This window comes from Mytilus californianus, unplaced genomic scaffold (assembly GCF_021869535.1).
Source record: "Mytilus californianus isolate M0D057914Y unplaced genomic scaffold, xbMytCali1.0.p SCAF_7, whole genome shotgun sequence".
NCBI classification, from domain to species: domain Eukaryota; kingdom Metazoa; phylum Mollusca; class Bivalvia; order Mytilida; family Mytilidae; genus Mytilus; species Mytilus californianus.
Genome location: NW_026262723.1, coordinates 20,359,336 through 20,372,276, shown reverse-complemented (window position 1 = coordinate 20,372,276; position 12,941 = coordinate 20,359,336). Strand labels below are relative to the sequence as shown.

The 12,941-nt window shown below is 30.8% G+C and overlaps 1 protein-coding gene across 4 annotated transcripts in view; it reads left to right on the top strand.

Annotated features, from left to right (window-relative positions):
• The window catches only part of LOC127709907 (trichohyalin-like), a 34,366-nt gene extending 22,311 nt beyond the window's left edge, over positions 1-12,055 (top strand). For 2 of the 4 annotated variants that reach the window (XM_052215603.1, XM_052215602.1), the window contains exons 14-23: positions 297-339; positions 1,660-1,813; positions 2,820-2,879; positions 3,817-4,006; positions 4,160-4,441; positions 6,580-6,672; positions 7,978-8,076; positions 8,739-8,917; positions 9,672-9,804; positions 11,332-12,054. In XM_052215603.1, coding sequence (XP_052071563.1) covers positions 297-339; positions 1,660-1,813; positions 2,820-2,879; positions 3,817-4,006; positions 4,160-4,441; positions 6,580-6,672; positions 7,978-8,076; positions 8,739-8,917; positions 9,672-9,804; positions 11,332-11,412 — 1,314 coding nt within the window. In that variant the 3' untranslated portion in view covers positions 11,413-12,054. Of the gene's footprint in view, positions 1-296; positions 340-1,659; positions 1,814-2,819; positions 2,880-3,816; positions 4,007-4,159; positions 4,442-6,579; positions 6,673-7,977; positions 8,077-8,738; positions 8,918-9,671; positions 9,805-11,331 lie in introns of all 4 variants that reach the window. The other 2 variants (XM_052215601.1, XM_052215604.1) reach the window with 2 other exon arrangements.
• Positions 12,056-12,941: the final 886 nt, after the last annotated feature.

Genomic DNA, 12,941 nt, shown 5'->3' with positions numbered 1-12,941 from the left:
AAATTTGTTATCAGGCTTTATTTGAACCTGCTATACTATGTGATGCATTTTCATATCCATTGCTCTTCAACTTGCTGATTACAGAATACATAAAGCACATGTATAATTAATGAGCAATAACTCACAGTTTCTACTTGTTATGCCATAGTTTTAAATGATTTATTCAGCAAAATTAAAAACTGTAACAAAACATTTTTCTAACCTCACAAATTAATTTATTGTTGAGCTTGGTGTCATCCTACAGCTAGTATGCATACAATATTATATTTCAACTATATCATATGCATTTATTTCAGCAAAAGTCGAAGACAGACAAAGTTTACAAAGCTGATAAGCAAGGTATATAATAATGTATATAGATAATTTAATTAGATTTATATTTCTACATCGAGAGGAGGACCTCGGTGGCTGAGTGTTTTTCGATTAGTAGTTCAACTACTGTATCATTAGCCTATCAACATTGAGGTTATGAGTTTGAATCAATTATGTGGCAGGTGTGCTTGACTCTAATCTTATTTGACTAGGATTATCAGTTTTTCTGCAGACGGTCATGGTTCTCTTCCGGCAATCCCGCTTCTTCAACCAATAAAAACTGACCACCAAGAAATAGGCAATAGTGCTGCAAGTGGCATTAAACACCAATCAATCAATCAACCAATTTTTATATAGAGGACAAGAAGAAAGAGTGTGTCTTCTTCCTTTATTATGTAGTATCACCTTTTTTCACCCATTCAAATAGGAAAAGTATTATTTGTGGTTTACCAGAAACAACTGTTTCCATTTAGCATTCATGAAACTAGCAGAAGTTGTCTGAAAATTGAACAATGAAACCAACTAGCAAGTGAAATTTAAGTTAAAAAAAAAATTGTATTTTAGATTTGATTTGATTTGATTTTTGGTGTTTTAACGCCACTTTTAAGCACCGCTTTTGGGCTATTTCGTGGCCGCCAGTTTTTATTGGTGGAGGAAGCCGGAGCGCCCGGAGAAAACCACCGACCTTCGATAGGAAAACTGACAATCCTAGTCAATTAAGATTGGAGTCGAGTGCACCCGCACGAGCGGGATTCGAACTCACAACCTCAGTGTTGACTGGCTAGTGATTACAGTAGTAACTACTTAGACCACTCGGCCACCGAGGCCCCCTGTATTTTAGATAGAATAGACTTTATCTCTATTGTCTTCCAATACTGGACATCACAAAGGTTCCCATAAAATTTTGACGTCACAATGGAAAATGTCTTGCGCAACAATAGTTCAAGTGTTGCTGATTATCAGGTCAAGTGCTGCAGATATCCAAATAGCATTAAGGTCTATTCAAAAAGCCATTCGTAGAAGCAGTTTTATTTTCATTTTTATACTGATTGAAAGCTACTGGGTTGTAAATGTAAATGTCAGTCTAGTGGCCAGTTATAAGTATAATTTGACAGTACCTAATTCAATCTAAACTTTTTAGTGTCATAATGCAAAATTTATACCTTTGCTTCAGATCTTATTATTTTTCAAACTCCATAAGCTGATTTTCTACTTATCCTGTATTAAACAGTATCAATACAATTGTACACTATAGATATATTGGTTGAGAATATAATTTAGATAAAAAAGGATGTATATAGTAGTATTTTTTACCTATATTTTCAATCCTGGTATTGATGTTTTTAGGTAAAATAGCCTTAGAAGGTAGCATGGAGCAGAGACTAGACCAATTAGACAAACGAGAGACAGAACTAATGGATAAAGTAGAGACTCAGGGCAGACAAATTACAAAATTACAAAATGAAAAAGAATTACTGTACAGAAAACTTGATGATAAAGAGTAAGTTTTGTTTTGGCTTTTGGTAGACCTAGTTTCTATATAAGTTTTATTTGCCTGAATATTTCATATAAAGGAAAATCATCTGTCTAAATAAGAACCAAAGGATTTCATCTCTTACAGCTTTCCTATAAAAGCATGCAAAGCAAACCTTTGATCGACTTGCTTGCTATGTTTGCTTGGATTTTTGTTAACAAAAGGGTAGGCGGAGTTTCAGTCTGTTTAATATATACTGGTTTTTAATTGGACAATAAAAATTGACGTACAATGTGAACCTTAACATTTAAATGAAGTTAATGTTTATTGTCCAATCAAATTCCAGTATATAGTAAACAGACTGAACTAGACTACCTACCTGTTGTTTACAAACATCCAAACAAACATAGCAAGCAAGTTGATCAAAGGTTTGCTTTGCATGCTTTTATAGAAAAGCTGTAAAGTATGTTTATATTGTATATGCCTGTTAAAATTAGACATATGGTATTATAATATAATTGTTATTTTCTTTCTTTGGTCTGCCCTTCCAGCATAAACATTTGGTAAGTTTATATGTCAATGGTATTTGGTATTCAGTTGTACTAGCAGTGACATCTCATTTCCACCCAGGTTATTTGGCCCTACACCTTCAGTCATGGTTAATTTACTTTGAATGTTTTATTTACATTCTAAAATATTGCGATTTGAATTTTACAATTTGCATTATATAACTAGTATCAAAACAACATTAAGATGAGATATCTCTTTGTCAACAGTTTATTTAACTAATCAAAGAAATGTATGTTGTTCAAATTAATGAGATAGATAATGATATAAATCAGTGATATTAAATAACCAGGAAAACAGGAAATTATTGACAATTAATGAGAGTTGGAACCTAAAAAATTCTTAGACTCCAGATCAACTGCAAGTTAGTTACACCAGTAGAGATTTCATTCAATCTCTTATGATATAATGTCCTCTTTATAAAGATCTCATAGAATAATGCTATTGGTAATTTTTATTTTCACAGAAAAGAAATTATTGAATTGGAAGAACAGACAGGAAGAAGAACAAGCAGATCACCTACTACGTATGTATAGTGTATGAAGAGGAAAATTTAATTTCAGTGAAAAATTAAAAAAATAAATATGCAACAGATGTAAGAATAACTGCAATATGAATACATATTCAACAGAAGTAGAAATAGGGCAGGTAACCAATGGTTCTTGTTGCATTTCATGGTTGCTGCTTAGCAACAGAAAATCCCATGTAGATTTAAGTTGATTACAAACATGACAGATATATATGGGTATATTACTTTGAGAATCACATGTTTGGAATACTTTGAAATCAGATCTTTGGTACTTTTTATGTGCCACCTAGAGGCATTATGTTTTTCGGTCTGTGTGTCAGTTCGTTCGTCCATCCGTCCAAGGTAGTTTTTGATGAAGTCCAATAACTTGAAACTTAGTATACCTGTTCCCTATGATATGATCTTTCTAATTTTAATGCCAGATTAAAGTTTTAACCCCAATTTCACGGTCCACTGATCATAGAAAATGATAGTGCGAGTGGGGCATCCGTGTTCTATGGACACATTCTTGTTAAGTCCTATGTAGTGATCATGGTCTGAACACCTTAATGAAAAGTATGACAAGGTAATTACAGTACAGGGGCTGTTGTCCTAGGAGGCATTTGTCCTAGACCCAGTTAAGAACTAAAGTTCTTTGATAGTACTGAGAATATGCTATACTATATTGTAAAAAAAACAAACAAGCAGTTATTTCTCAAAAAACATCTAATAGTTTTTTTCATCATTCTACCAAAATTAATTTAAATTAGAATGAAACTTTTGAGTATTTGAAAACGAATTATTATGCAAGTTCTCTATCCTTTAAAAATTATAGTATGTGTTTAATCATAAACAGAGTTAGTTTGAGGTATAATTATAATGTTTAAGGCCAGGCAGTAAAGTATGTCTTTAGCCATAAACAGAAATTGTTTGAAGTTTAGATATAATGTTTTAGGCCAGGCAGACCACCATCAGGTAGACGTGACAGACCATTAAGTGCTAGAAGTGATGGCAGTGGGGAGTACAGTGTACGTGGAGAAAGACCTTCTAGTGTACGAGGTGAAAGACCATCAAGTGTTCGAAGTGTCAGGGCTGAAAGTCGACCTCATAGTGGTAGAAGTGATAGGTCAGCTAGAGAAAGGGAGGTAATTCAAAAAATTATAAAAAAAATTATGCATGTTTAAAATTTTCCAGAAATAGTTACTGTTTGAAAGATTATTGCTTATTATAATAACTTTAAAAAGTTAAAAAAAAGTCTTTATTCTTCTTATTTTCATCTTTTTCTTTGTTAAATGCAGGAAAAAATAGAAAGTATGTGTAAAAAAAATGCTGCAAAGAAAATTCAGAGAAATTGGAGAACACATAAACATGACATTGAAAAACAAAGAGAAATTGAAAAACAAATTCAAATTGAAAGACAAATACATATTGAACGACAGTTAAAATTAGAAAGACAACGTCAGTTAGAAATAGAAAAACAAAGAGAAATTGAAAGACAGATTGATAAACAAAAAGAAGTAGAAAGACAGCTTGAAAAACAGAGACAAATCGAAAAACAAAGACAACAGGAAAAAGAAAGAGTAAGAAGTGTTGTCTTGTGTAGGTCAAGGATGCATATCTCACAAATGACGGAATTATATATTTTATGGTCTACAATTTTGCTGTCACAAATTGCTCACTTAGCAATTTTACACATCAATAAAGCCTTGTGTAAATGGTTGCAACTGATAGGTATTCACTCTGACTGTCTTCTTTTCACATATACACCATGTTTGAAAATACAATTGAAAATGAATTATCTTATTGAAAACATTGATTTTACCTATGACCAATGATTCATGTTGTAAGATTGGCCACATTTCTTTTGTTTATAATTGAATGAGAGATATTCCATTAGTACATGTAAAACCAAGCATGATAAAACATTTGTCAACCAAATGATAGTTTTCTATATGATGTAATTTTAGTTGTGAGTTATTTCCCTTATGTAGATTCTTGTTAAAATTATACAGAACACAACTTCTTCTAGGGTTTATCGATCAGCAAAACAACTTTAATTTTGTTGATTTATTAATTAATACTTGCATGTTGACCTCCAACCTTGCAGTAAAGGGGACAAAACTACAACCTTTCATATTGATATGTAATTTTCACTGACCTTCAAAAGGTTGTCACCAGATAATTCCTGCATCAATATTTCAAATTATTTGAGCCAATTTACTTGCTTGCTCATCTTTTAAGACATGCATTACATTTGGTTATTTCCTTTTTCAATAAAAGTTTCCTGCCTAATTGTTAAGCATTTGTAAGGCTTTTTGGAGCTTAAATGGCAAGCATATCAGAACATCTATGATTGTTTACATTTGAACCGAAAAATAATACTGTTTAACCTTGAAGAAACTACAAAATTTTTTGTTTAAAAAAGTAATTAAACATCAGGATGATTTCTTGTAACCACTATTTCACTTCTATTTAAAGATTAAAATATAAAATGGTTACTTCTTTGGAGGTTTGGAAATTATTTTCAATTATCCCAAATGGGTCATGAAGACAATTGACCTAATTATCAACAGGTGCATGTTTTGGTCAATCAGTTGATAATTTGTTTACTCAGCCATTAGGGTCTATCAGTAACATACATTGTTTTATAATCATCAAAGGAAAAATGGAATCCTTAAGTAAATGCGCCTGTACCGGTGATATTGGCACATGCTAGAAGTAAAAAAAACTTACCTGTATTGGTCCCTGGTATTGATTTAATTACAGTTACAGTTAAAATGAAAATTTTGTACACAGAAAAAATAGTGGCACCAGAAATTTTGCCACCAGCAATATTATTTTGTTAGATGAAATTGAAAATCACATTTTGCAACATTGGCCAAGCCCATCCTGATCCCTGATAATGAAATGTTTTCAATGGTATTATTAAATGTGGGGTATGAATGATTCTGGTGATCGAGATGAACACAAATTATATATTTTGTATGCAATGCATTTGTATATTTACATTTAACTTGGTTTTTGCAGCAAATATAAAATGTCAAAATTACAATTTGGTCACCAATTGTCTATTCTTTTTTATTTATTATTCTAATCTTTGAATCAGGTACATTGTTTGCAATAAATTGACATCCAATTTTAGGATGAAACTCTTCCATTAATTCATATTTTCTTATTTAAACACAAATATGGTATGAACTTAAGGAATACTCCACAAAAATGGCATTGGGTATAGGTTTTGGAAGTCACTTAAAATTAAAATGTATATTTATAGTAAAGGATTTAAAAAAAAGTTGAAAATTAAATTCTCATGTTTACATTTATGTTCTTATCTTAAGTCAAGAATTTCATTAGAGTTTTTGCTGCTTCCTTTTGATAGTTTTGTCTGTTAGGCAATTTGATATTGAGGGTTGATATAGATCATTTTAATTGATTTTATTCTCTGCCCATTTTTATAAATAAATTACTTTTAATTGGGTAGGATTTAGAACTTTTCATACAATAGTGCTTATCCATGATTGATGGCATGACCTCTAAATGTCTTTTTTTTGAAGGATTTCACCTCTAGATGTCTATTTTTGTTTACTTGTGATGTTGTATTGTTGTCTCTATGACATTTACATGTATGCCACATATCTCCTTTTATTTAGATATCAAATTGATATTTAGTTTTACACATGATTGATGTTAAAAATTTCAACTGTTTTTTTACATTCAGGAAAAAGTAGAAAGATTACGACAACAACATGCAGCAAAGAAAATACAAAGAGGATGGAGAACTAAGAAAGGAGATGAGGAGAAGGAAAGAGATGTATGTGTTTTAAATGAAATAAGACAAAAACTCCGTTTTAAATATAAAACTATAATGTTCATCAAAGTGGCTATTTTTAAAATTACTGTAATCCCTATTTCTTTCAGCAAATCTTGAAATAAATTGGATACATATTTTCATGTACTGCAATATGGGGCCTTTTATTTTTATGAATTAATAGTTAATCTTAAAGTATAATTTTCTTAAAAGTTATAAGTGTTTACAGTTTGGTAAAATTTTTGTTCTCTCAAACATAATAGTGTGTGGTACATTTTGTATATTAGTTAAAGTGATTTTTTATTGAACCTTAGAAATCTTTACTTATATCATATATATACAGTTAGTGTAGGATAAAATATGACAAAATAAATGTGTTGAATTTTAGAAGAACCAAAAACCACAATCTCCAAAATCTCCCAAAGGATGTAAAAATGGCTGTGTAAAGGAGGAGTCATTATATGAACAGATGGTAAAAAACACCATGATATAAAACTACATCTAGCATTTGGATCATATATCATGTTTCACTTGGGAATGCTTGTCTTGAATAACATATATATAATACATGTATATCATGTATATGATTTTACACCATTTTTTTTTTTCTCCAATTCATTTCACAGAAAAAATATAGACTCATTTTTATTTTAAATCCCATGGTCATTGAAAAGAATGTCTTATTATTTTTAAAGGAAAACAGGTGGATGGTAATTTCTAAGAATTATTAGGACTGTTTAAGAAAAAAATATATGGGAAAAGGATATGGGCTTGGATGGCACTTCTTATTAACAGTTTCTGGTGTAAGAAGTTTAAAATAAAACTTTATGAAGCATACTCTGAGATTTCTTGAAGAAATGGCAAAGAGAGTGGATATGAGTATATAAATGCTTTCCACCCCCTCTACCCATACTTTTTTTCTTGAATAGTCTTAAGAAATAATTATATTGTGATATATCTTTCATTGCTGTTCACTGGGATGGCTTCACAGTTTTTTGTCAGATCGATAATGAATTTGTCTTGACGTGTTTTTCAAAACAAACATATGAATATAATTTTTTGTTATTGAGGCTAGTACCGGTAACCAAAAATGAGTGGTTGAAAATATGTAGGAGTTTATAATGATTGTTGTTCCCTTGGAAGCACATAATTTTGCCACAAATGACTCAACTCCAAATATAGTTGATACCTTTTATGAATGGTGCCTTAATTTCTAAAGTATTGGTCTGGAGCAAGACTTATTTTTAAGCTTCACTTTTATTTAAAGTGAAAATACTTTGAAACAATATGTTGTAATTACTTTTTAAGGTTAAAGTTCAAAAGTTTGTGGAAAACAGAGCAGCCAAGAAAATACAGAATGAATGGACGGGTTTCAAACATCGTAAATATGAAGCTGATTATGATGAGGTAAACAAATTTTTACCAACAGTGACACATGTTGCATAGAACAAAATTCTGCCACAAAAGAGAAAGAAAAAAATAGGAAAGAGAAGTGTTATAATAAGCAATATATATCAGAAATTTTAAATTTTAAAATGAATTTATATAATGGGAATGTATATGAGACAACAATATTTTATCATACATATGTTTAGGGGCCAGCTGAAGGACGCCTCCGGGTGCGGGAATTTCTCGCTGCGTTGAAGACCTGTTGGTGACCTTCTGCTGTTGTCTGTTCTATGGTCGGGTTGTTGTCTCTTTGACACATTCCCCATTTCCATTCTCAATTTTATCTATTCTTTTATAAGCTTTTTGACAAATTAAAAAAAAAAAATCTATCAACAAAATGTTTTGGAGTATATGTGATCATTGAGAAAATAGAATTGATTTGAGATTGGGAAAATCATAATGCTGTGGTTTCCTTAATTTTTGATCTATTTATTTTCCAGGATGAAGAAAAATTTGCGATTTCAAGTACTATATCTTGATGTATTTTAATTCAGTTACTAGTATTAGAAACTTATATTTTCATATACTACCCTTAATGTCTTTTGACCTTAAAAAAATAGCTCTACTTGTCCCTACCATTGAACTAACACTGAAAGGTTTATCTTCTTATCTTATCTCAGGCAGCAGACACTATAACAGCAGCACTGAAAGGCCATCAGTCACGACAACAAAGAATACATAAGTTCCAATATTACGATGAGAGTGAGACTGAAGATGAATCCTTAACAGATGCTACAGAACTGATATATTCAAGTTTGAAAGGTCACAATAACAGAAAAGATAAAATGAAAAGAATGAGGTATGTTGTTTTGAAGAACTTATACTGTTGCCTTTCATTTTCATTCACAGTACTGGCATACCATTATCTGATCAAAGATTTTACGTTTCAGAGTTATGTGATTTTATTTATAAAAAAGGGGTGATTTTCCAATTTTCGGACAATATCTTTAAAGTGATTTGAGCAGTTTTCATGAAACTTTGGTGACTGGTTTATATCTATTGAGATAACCTCCCTTTAGTTTTTCATAAATTTCTGATATGACACTGAGAAGTTATTGAACTTTATTCTTTGAAAAAACGATGGGCGTATCATGCGTTTATGGCGCAGCTGTTTATTCGTTTATTGTTTTGTACATAAATCTGGCAGTTAGTTTTCTATTTTGACTTTAAGTGCAGAACCGTAGCTCTTAGGTCCTTATGACATACTTTAGTTTGTCAGAAACCAATTATTTGGAAAATAACTACCTCTTGCTTTAAAATTCAAACATTGCACAGAAAGTATTAAGGGAGGAAATCAAAAGTTCAAAAGTTAAAAAGGAAAACTTTTTACCTATAAATAATTAATGTTACTGAGCATGTCATCACCTAACGTGAATGATCCATGGATAAAAGTGGTGTTCCTTTGTTTTGTGTTTTTCAAGTGCATGCAGTGATTTTGTTGTCTGACCTTCTTTTCCATAATATGTCAATTTACACCAATGGTCACAGACAAGAAATTTCAACCTGTTCACTCTTGTTTTCTTCGTGTTCAAATAATGCTTACTTCATTTCAGACATGTATCAGATGAAGAAGAAGATTTTTCCAGCAGTAGACGGGCATCACGAACATCACATTCAAGACAATATACTCCTCCAAATAGAATGAGACCAGGCTCAGCACATTCAAGAGCAAGTAACTCCTCACAGGTAAGATGATGACAAAATGTTATACCTTCACTCTAGAAGTGGGGCTTTACGGCAATCACCTTTTCTGTCCATTTAATTTAATTGTTTCTTTGTCTAAGAAATATTTTCTTCACACTTTTCTCAAAAACTTGCTGCACAGAACAACTTCATATTTACACATATTTGGGCACTTTTCTAGTATGTTAGATGCCTACTTCTGTTTGCCAATACTTTGATTTACGAGAAGGGTATGCTTAGCCTGACAATGTATGCATTTTTGTTTCCAAAAATATCTGTAATATGGTGTTTGATAATAAGTGATCATGTCATTTAGGGAGGGGAGGAATGTGTTATAGTTTTGTGTTCAAAGTGCGAATTTGAAATATAATTAAAATATGCTTGTATTGTTTTTTTCTTCAATAATTAGAATAGATGTTTGTTCCATTTGAATTGTGTATCATGTGTATACTAACAGTCAGTTAGGTGATGTGCACAGAAAAGAAGCTATAACAAATTCTTTCATTTTGTTTTTCTTTTGTTCTCTTTCATTTTTCATGAAGAAGCTAAGTGGTTGATTCAATAAATTGAAACACTGATGGTTCATTTTAATATATTTGTGGGTACCGTTTTTCATGAATTGAGGAAAATTGTACTTTTGTGCATACTGATATTCATTATTATTCGTGGGATACCAATTTTTGTGTAATTCCTTGGCAAAGGTAAACCACAAATTTGAATGTTAAACGAAGTACAAATTTTCTATAGGCTTGAATGCATATTTTGGCAAAACCACAAAATCAAATATCCACAAAAATACAATTTTTCCTCAATCCATGAAAGTTGGTACCAATGAGAATTAATGAATCCACTGTACACAGTTTCATGCTATCAAAACATACTTCATACAGACTAAAAGGAAGTTTGTATTTTATTGGACACTTGAATTCTTAGATAATCTCAACTCCTGTTAACCCTCGGTGATAATTAGTACACCAAGAATGACAATGAACTCACTGTACAGAATAATTAATCATCTTCATTCAGATTGTCCCTGAGACAACACCCTGCCAAATATCTTGTTTCAGATTGTCCCTGAGACAACCCCCTGACAAATATCTTCCTTCAGATTGTCCCTGAGACAAGACCCTGCCAAATATCTTCATTCAGATTGTCCCTGAGACAACACCCTGCCAAATACATCATACAATAAAGTAAACATTGAGGAATGTAAAGAGAATACCATATTGGTAGAAGGTTGATACGGTGTGTGATATTAAAAGAGCCATATCATATACACTTTATTATATACATATACCTCAAGTACAACTCATTAAGATGTTTTTCATGAGACATGACATAATGCATATTATTCGTACAGATTAGGGGTTTGATAAAGCCTTTGCAACCATGACTGATATTAATATCATCACGGATGGCTGATACAGCACAATTGCCATTGATTGTATTACACATACAATTTACTCGTATTTACTACTAAGTATATAATAAATTCAAATATTGATTTAAAAATTTCCTTCAATTTTACAGAGAAGCGCCAACAGACATACAGGAAAAACAAACTACAGAATGGCTTCTGATTATGATGATGATGATGACATTGAAATGTGAAAGGAAGTAGAATTAATGACTGTGGAATCAGTGTAGAGGAAAAAAATGGCATCTGTGTCAGTAAAATACTGCCATTCATGTGACTCAAGAAATGTTAATGATGTTTTTAATTGAAATCCGCCCATCCAAAATTTTTTTCTTTGTTTACAATTATCCATTTATTTATATTTTAACATTTAACATTAAAATAATATAAAAATGTACAATTCAATGATAGCTAGTTTTCAAAGGAATTATGTAGAATAATGTTAGTTATTTTGCCAAACGTATAAAGCTTTGCTCAAGCAGAGTGTATTTGCATAGTTATTTTATGTCTCTTCATTTACATGGATTTGTCCTATTATTTTGAAGCACATTTAAACGCAATGCCAGTTTTCAAGTATAAAGCAGGATGCTTTCAATTTCTTAATTTGTAAGCTTTAAATGCATGCCAAGTGCTTCTATATAGATGAGCAGCAGCATTGTTCAAATTCATGTTTGTTATGGAAAAGTTTTTTGACAATACCCAATTAATAAACATTCTTAATGGAATTTTATATGCTATCAAGATGTTATTGCAGTTTGGACTAACAATATATAAACATGTCATCTTGATAAGGTCAAAGATACACCCAAATGAAACCAAAGAAGACCATTGTGCCATTCTGTAATAATGTTTAGAATAAAACCTTAATTGAAACTGCCAATATCAAATTGTGAGCTGTTAGAGTATTTTCTATGCTAACTGCAGAAATACAATTAATTATCAAAATTTTATGAAATTTAATTTTTAAAGTAATAAGATCAGCAGCATATATTATCTATTTTTTATTAATATGCTTTTGACACTGATAATTTGTGGGCTGAGGTTTGTTTTATTGTTAAAGTTTTAAGAATTAGTGAATTTATTGCTGTTGATCTTTTGCTGTTGTTTTCAAAATACAATTTTGTTGATAATTCAATTTTGAAAAAAAGTATGTTGTTTAACATTTTAAATTAGTATACTTATCATTCTGTTGAACCGATTCCAAGAGGAATTTCTTACATAAAAAAGTTATCTGGGTAAAAAATATCTTAAGAATTATATAAAGAACTGACAGTTTGCATTGTGTTTCTAGAGATATATTGGAGACTGTGTTTGAAATTTAAAGATCTAAGACATGTCACATATATTTTCTATAATATGTTAGTTGATATTATGTACATTAAGAAGTTAGTGCTAACATATCTATATTTAGATATGTATTTATTGCAATCCAGAAAAAAAAATCTTGCTCACATATGTTTGTGTTATATTACTTTCATGTTAATTTGTATATAAAGTTTGTTTTGTGTTTTTGTTATTAAGAAAATGCTACAAAACTATTTTTTATACACTTTTTTTTCTAATGAGTAAGGGTCTGGATGGGGTTTACAGAAATGAGAATAATGGGCCATAAAGAAATAATTAAGAAAAAAATGAACAAAAAATTAAAATAGAGAATAATCAGGTACTAACACATACAGAATAGAGAATGATGGACAAAAAAATAAAAAAAAATAAAGAAATG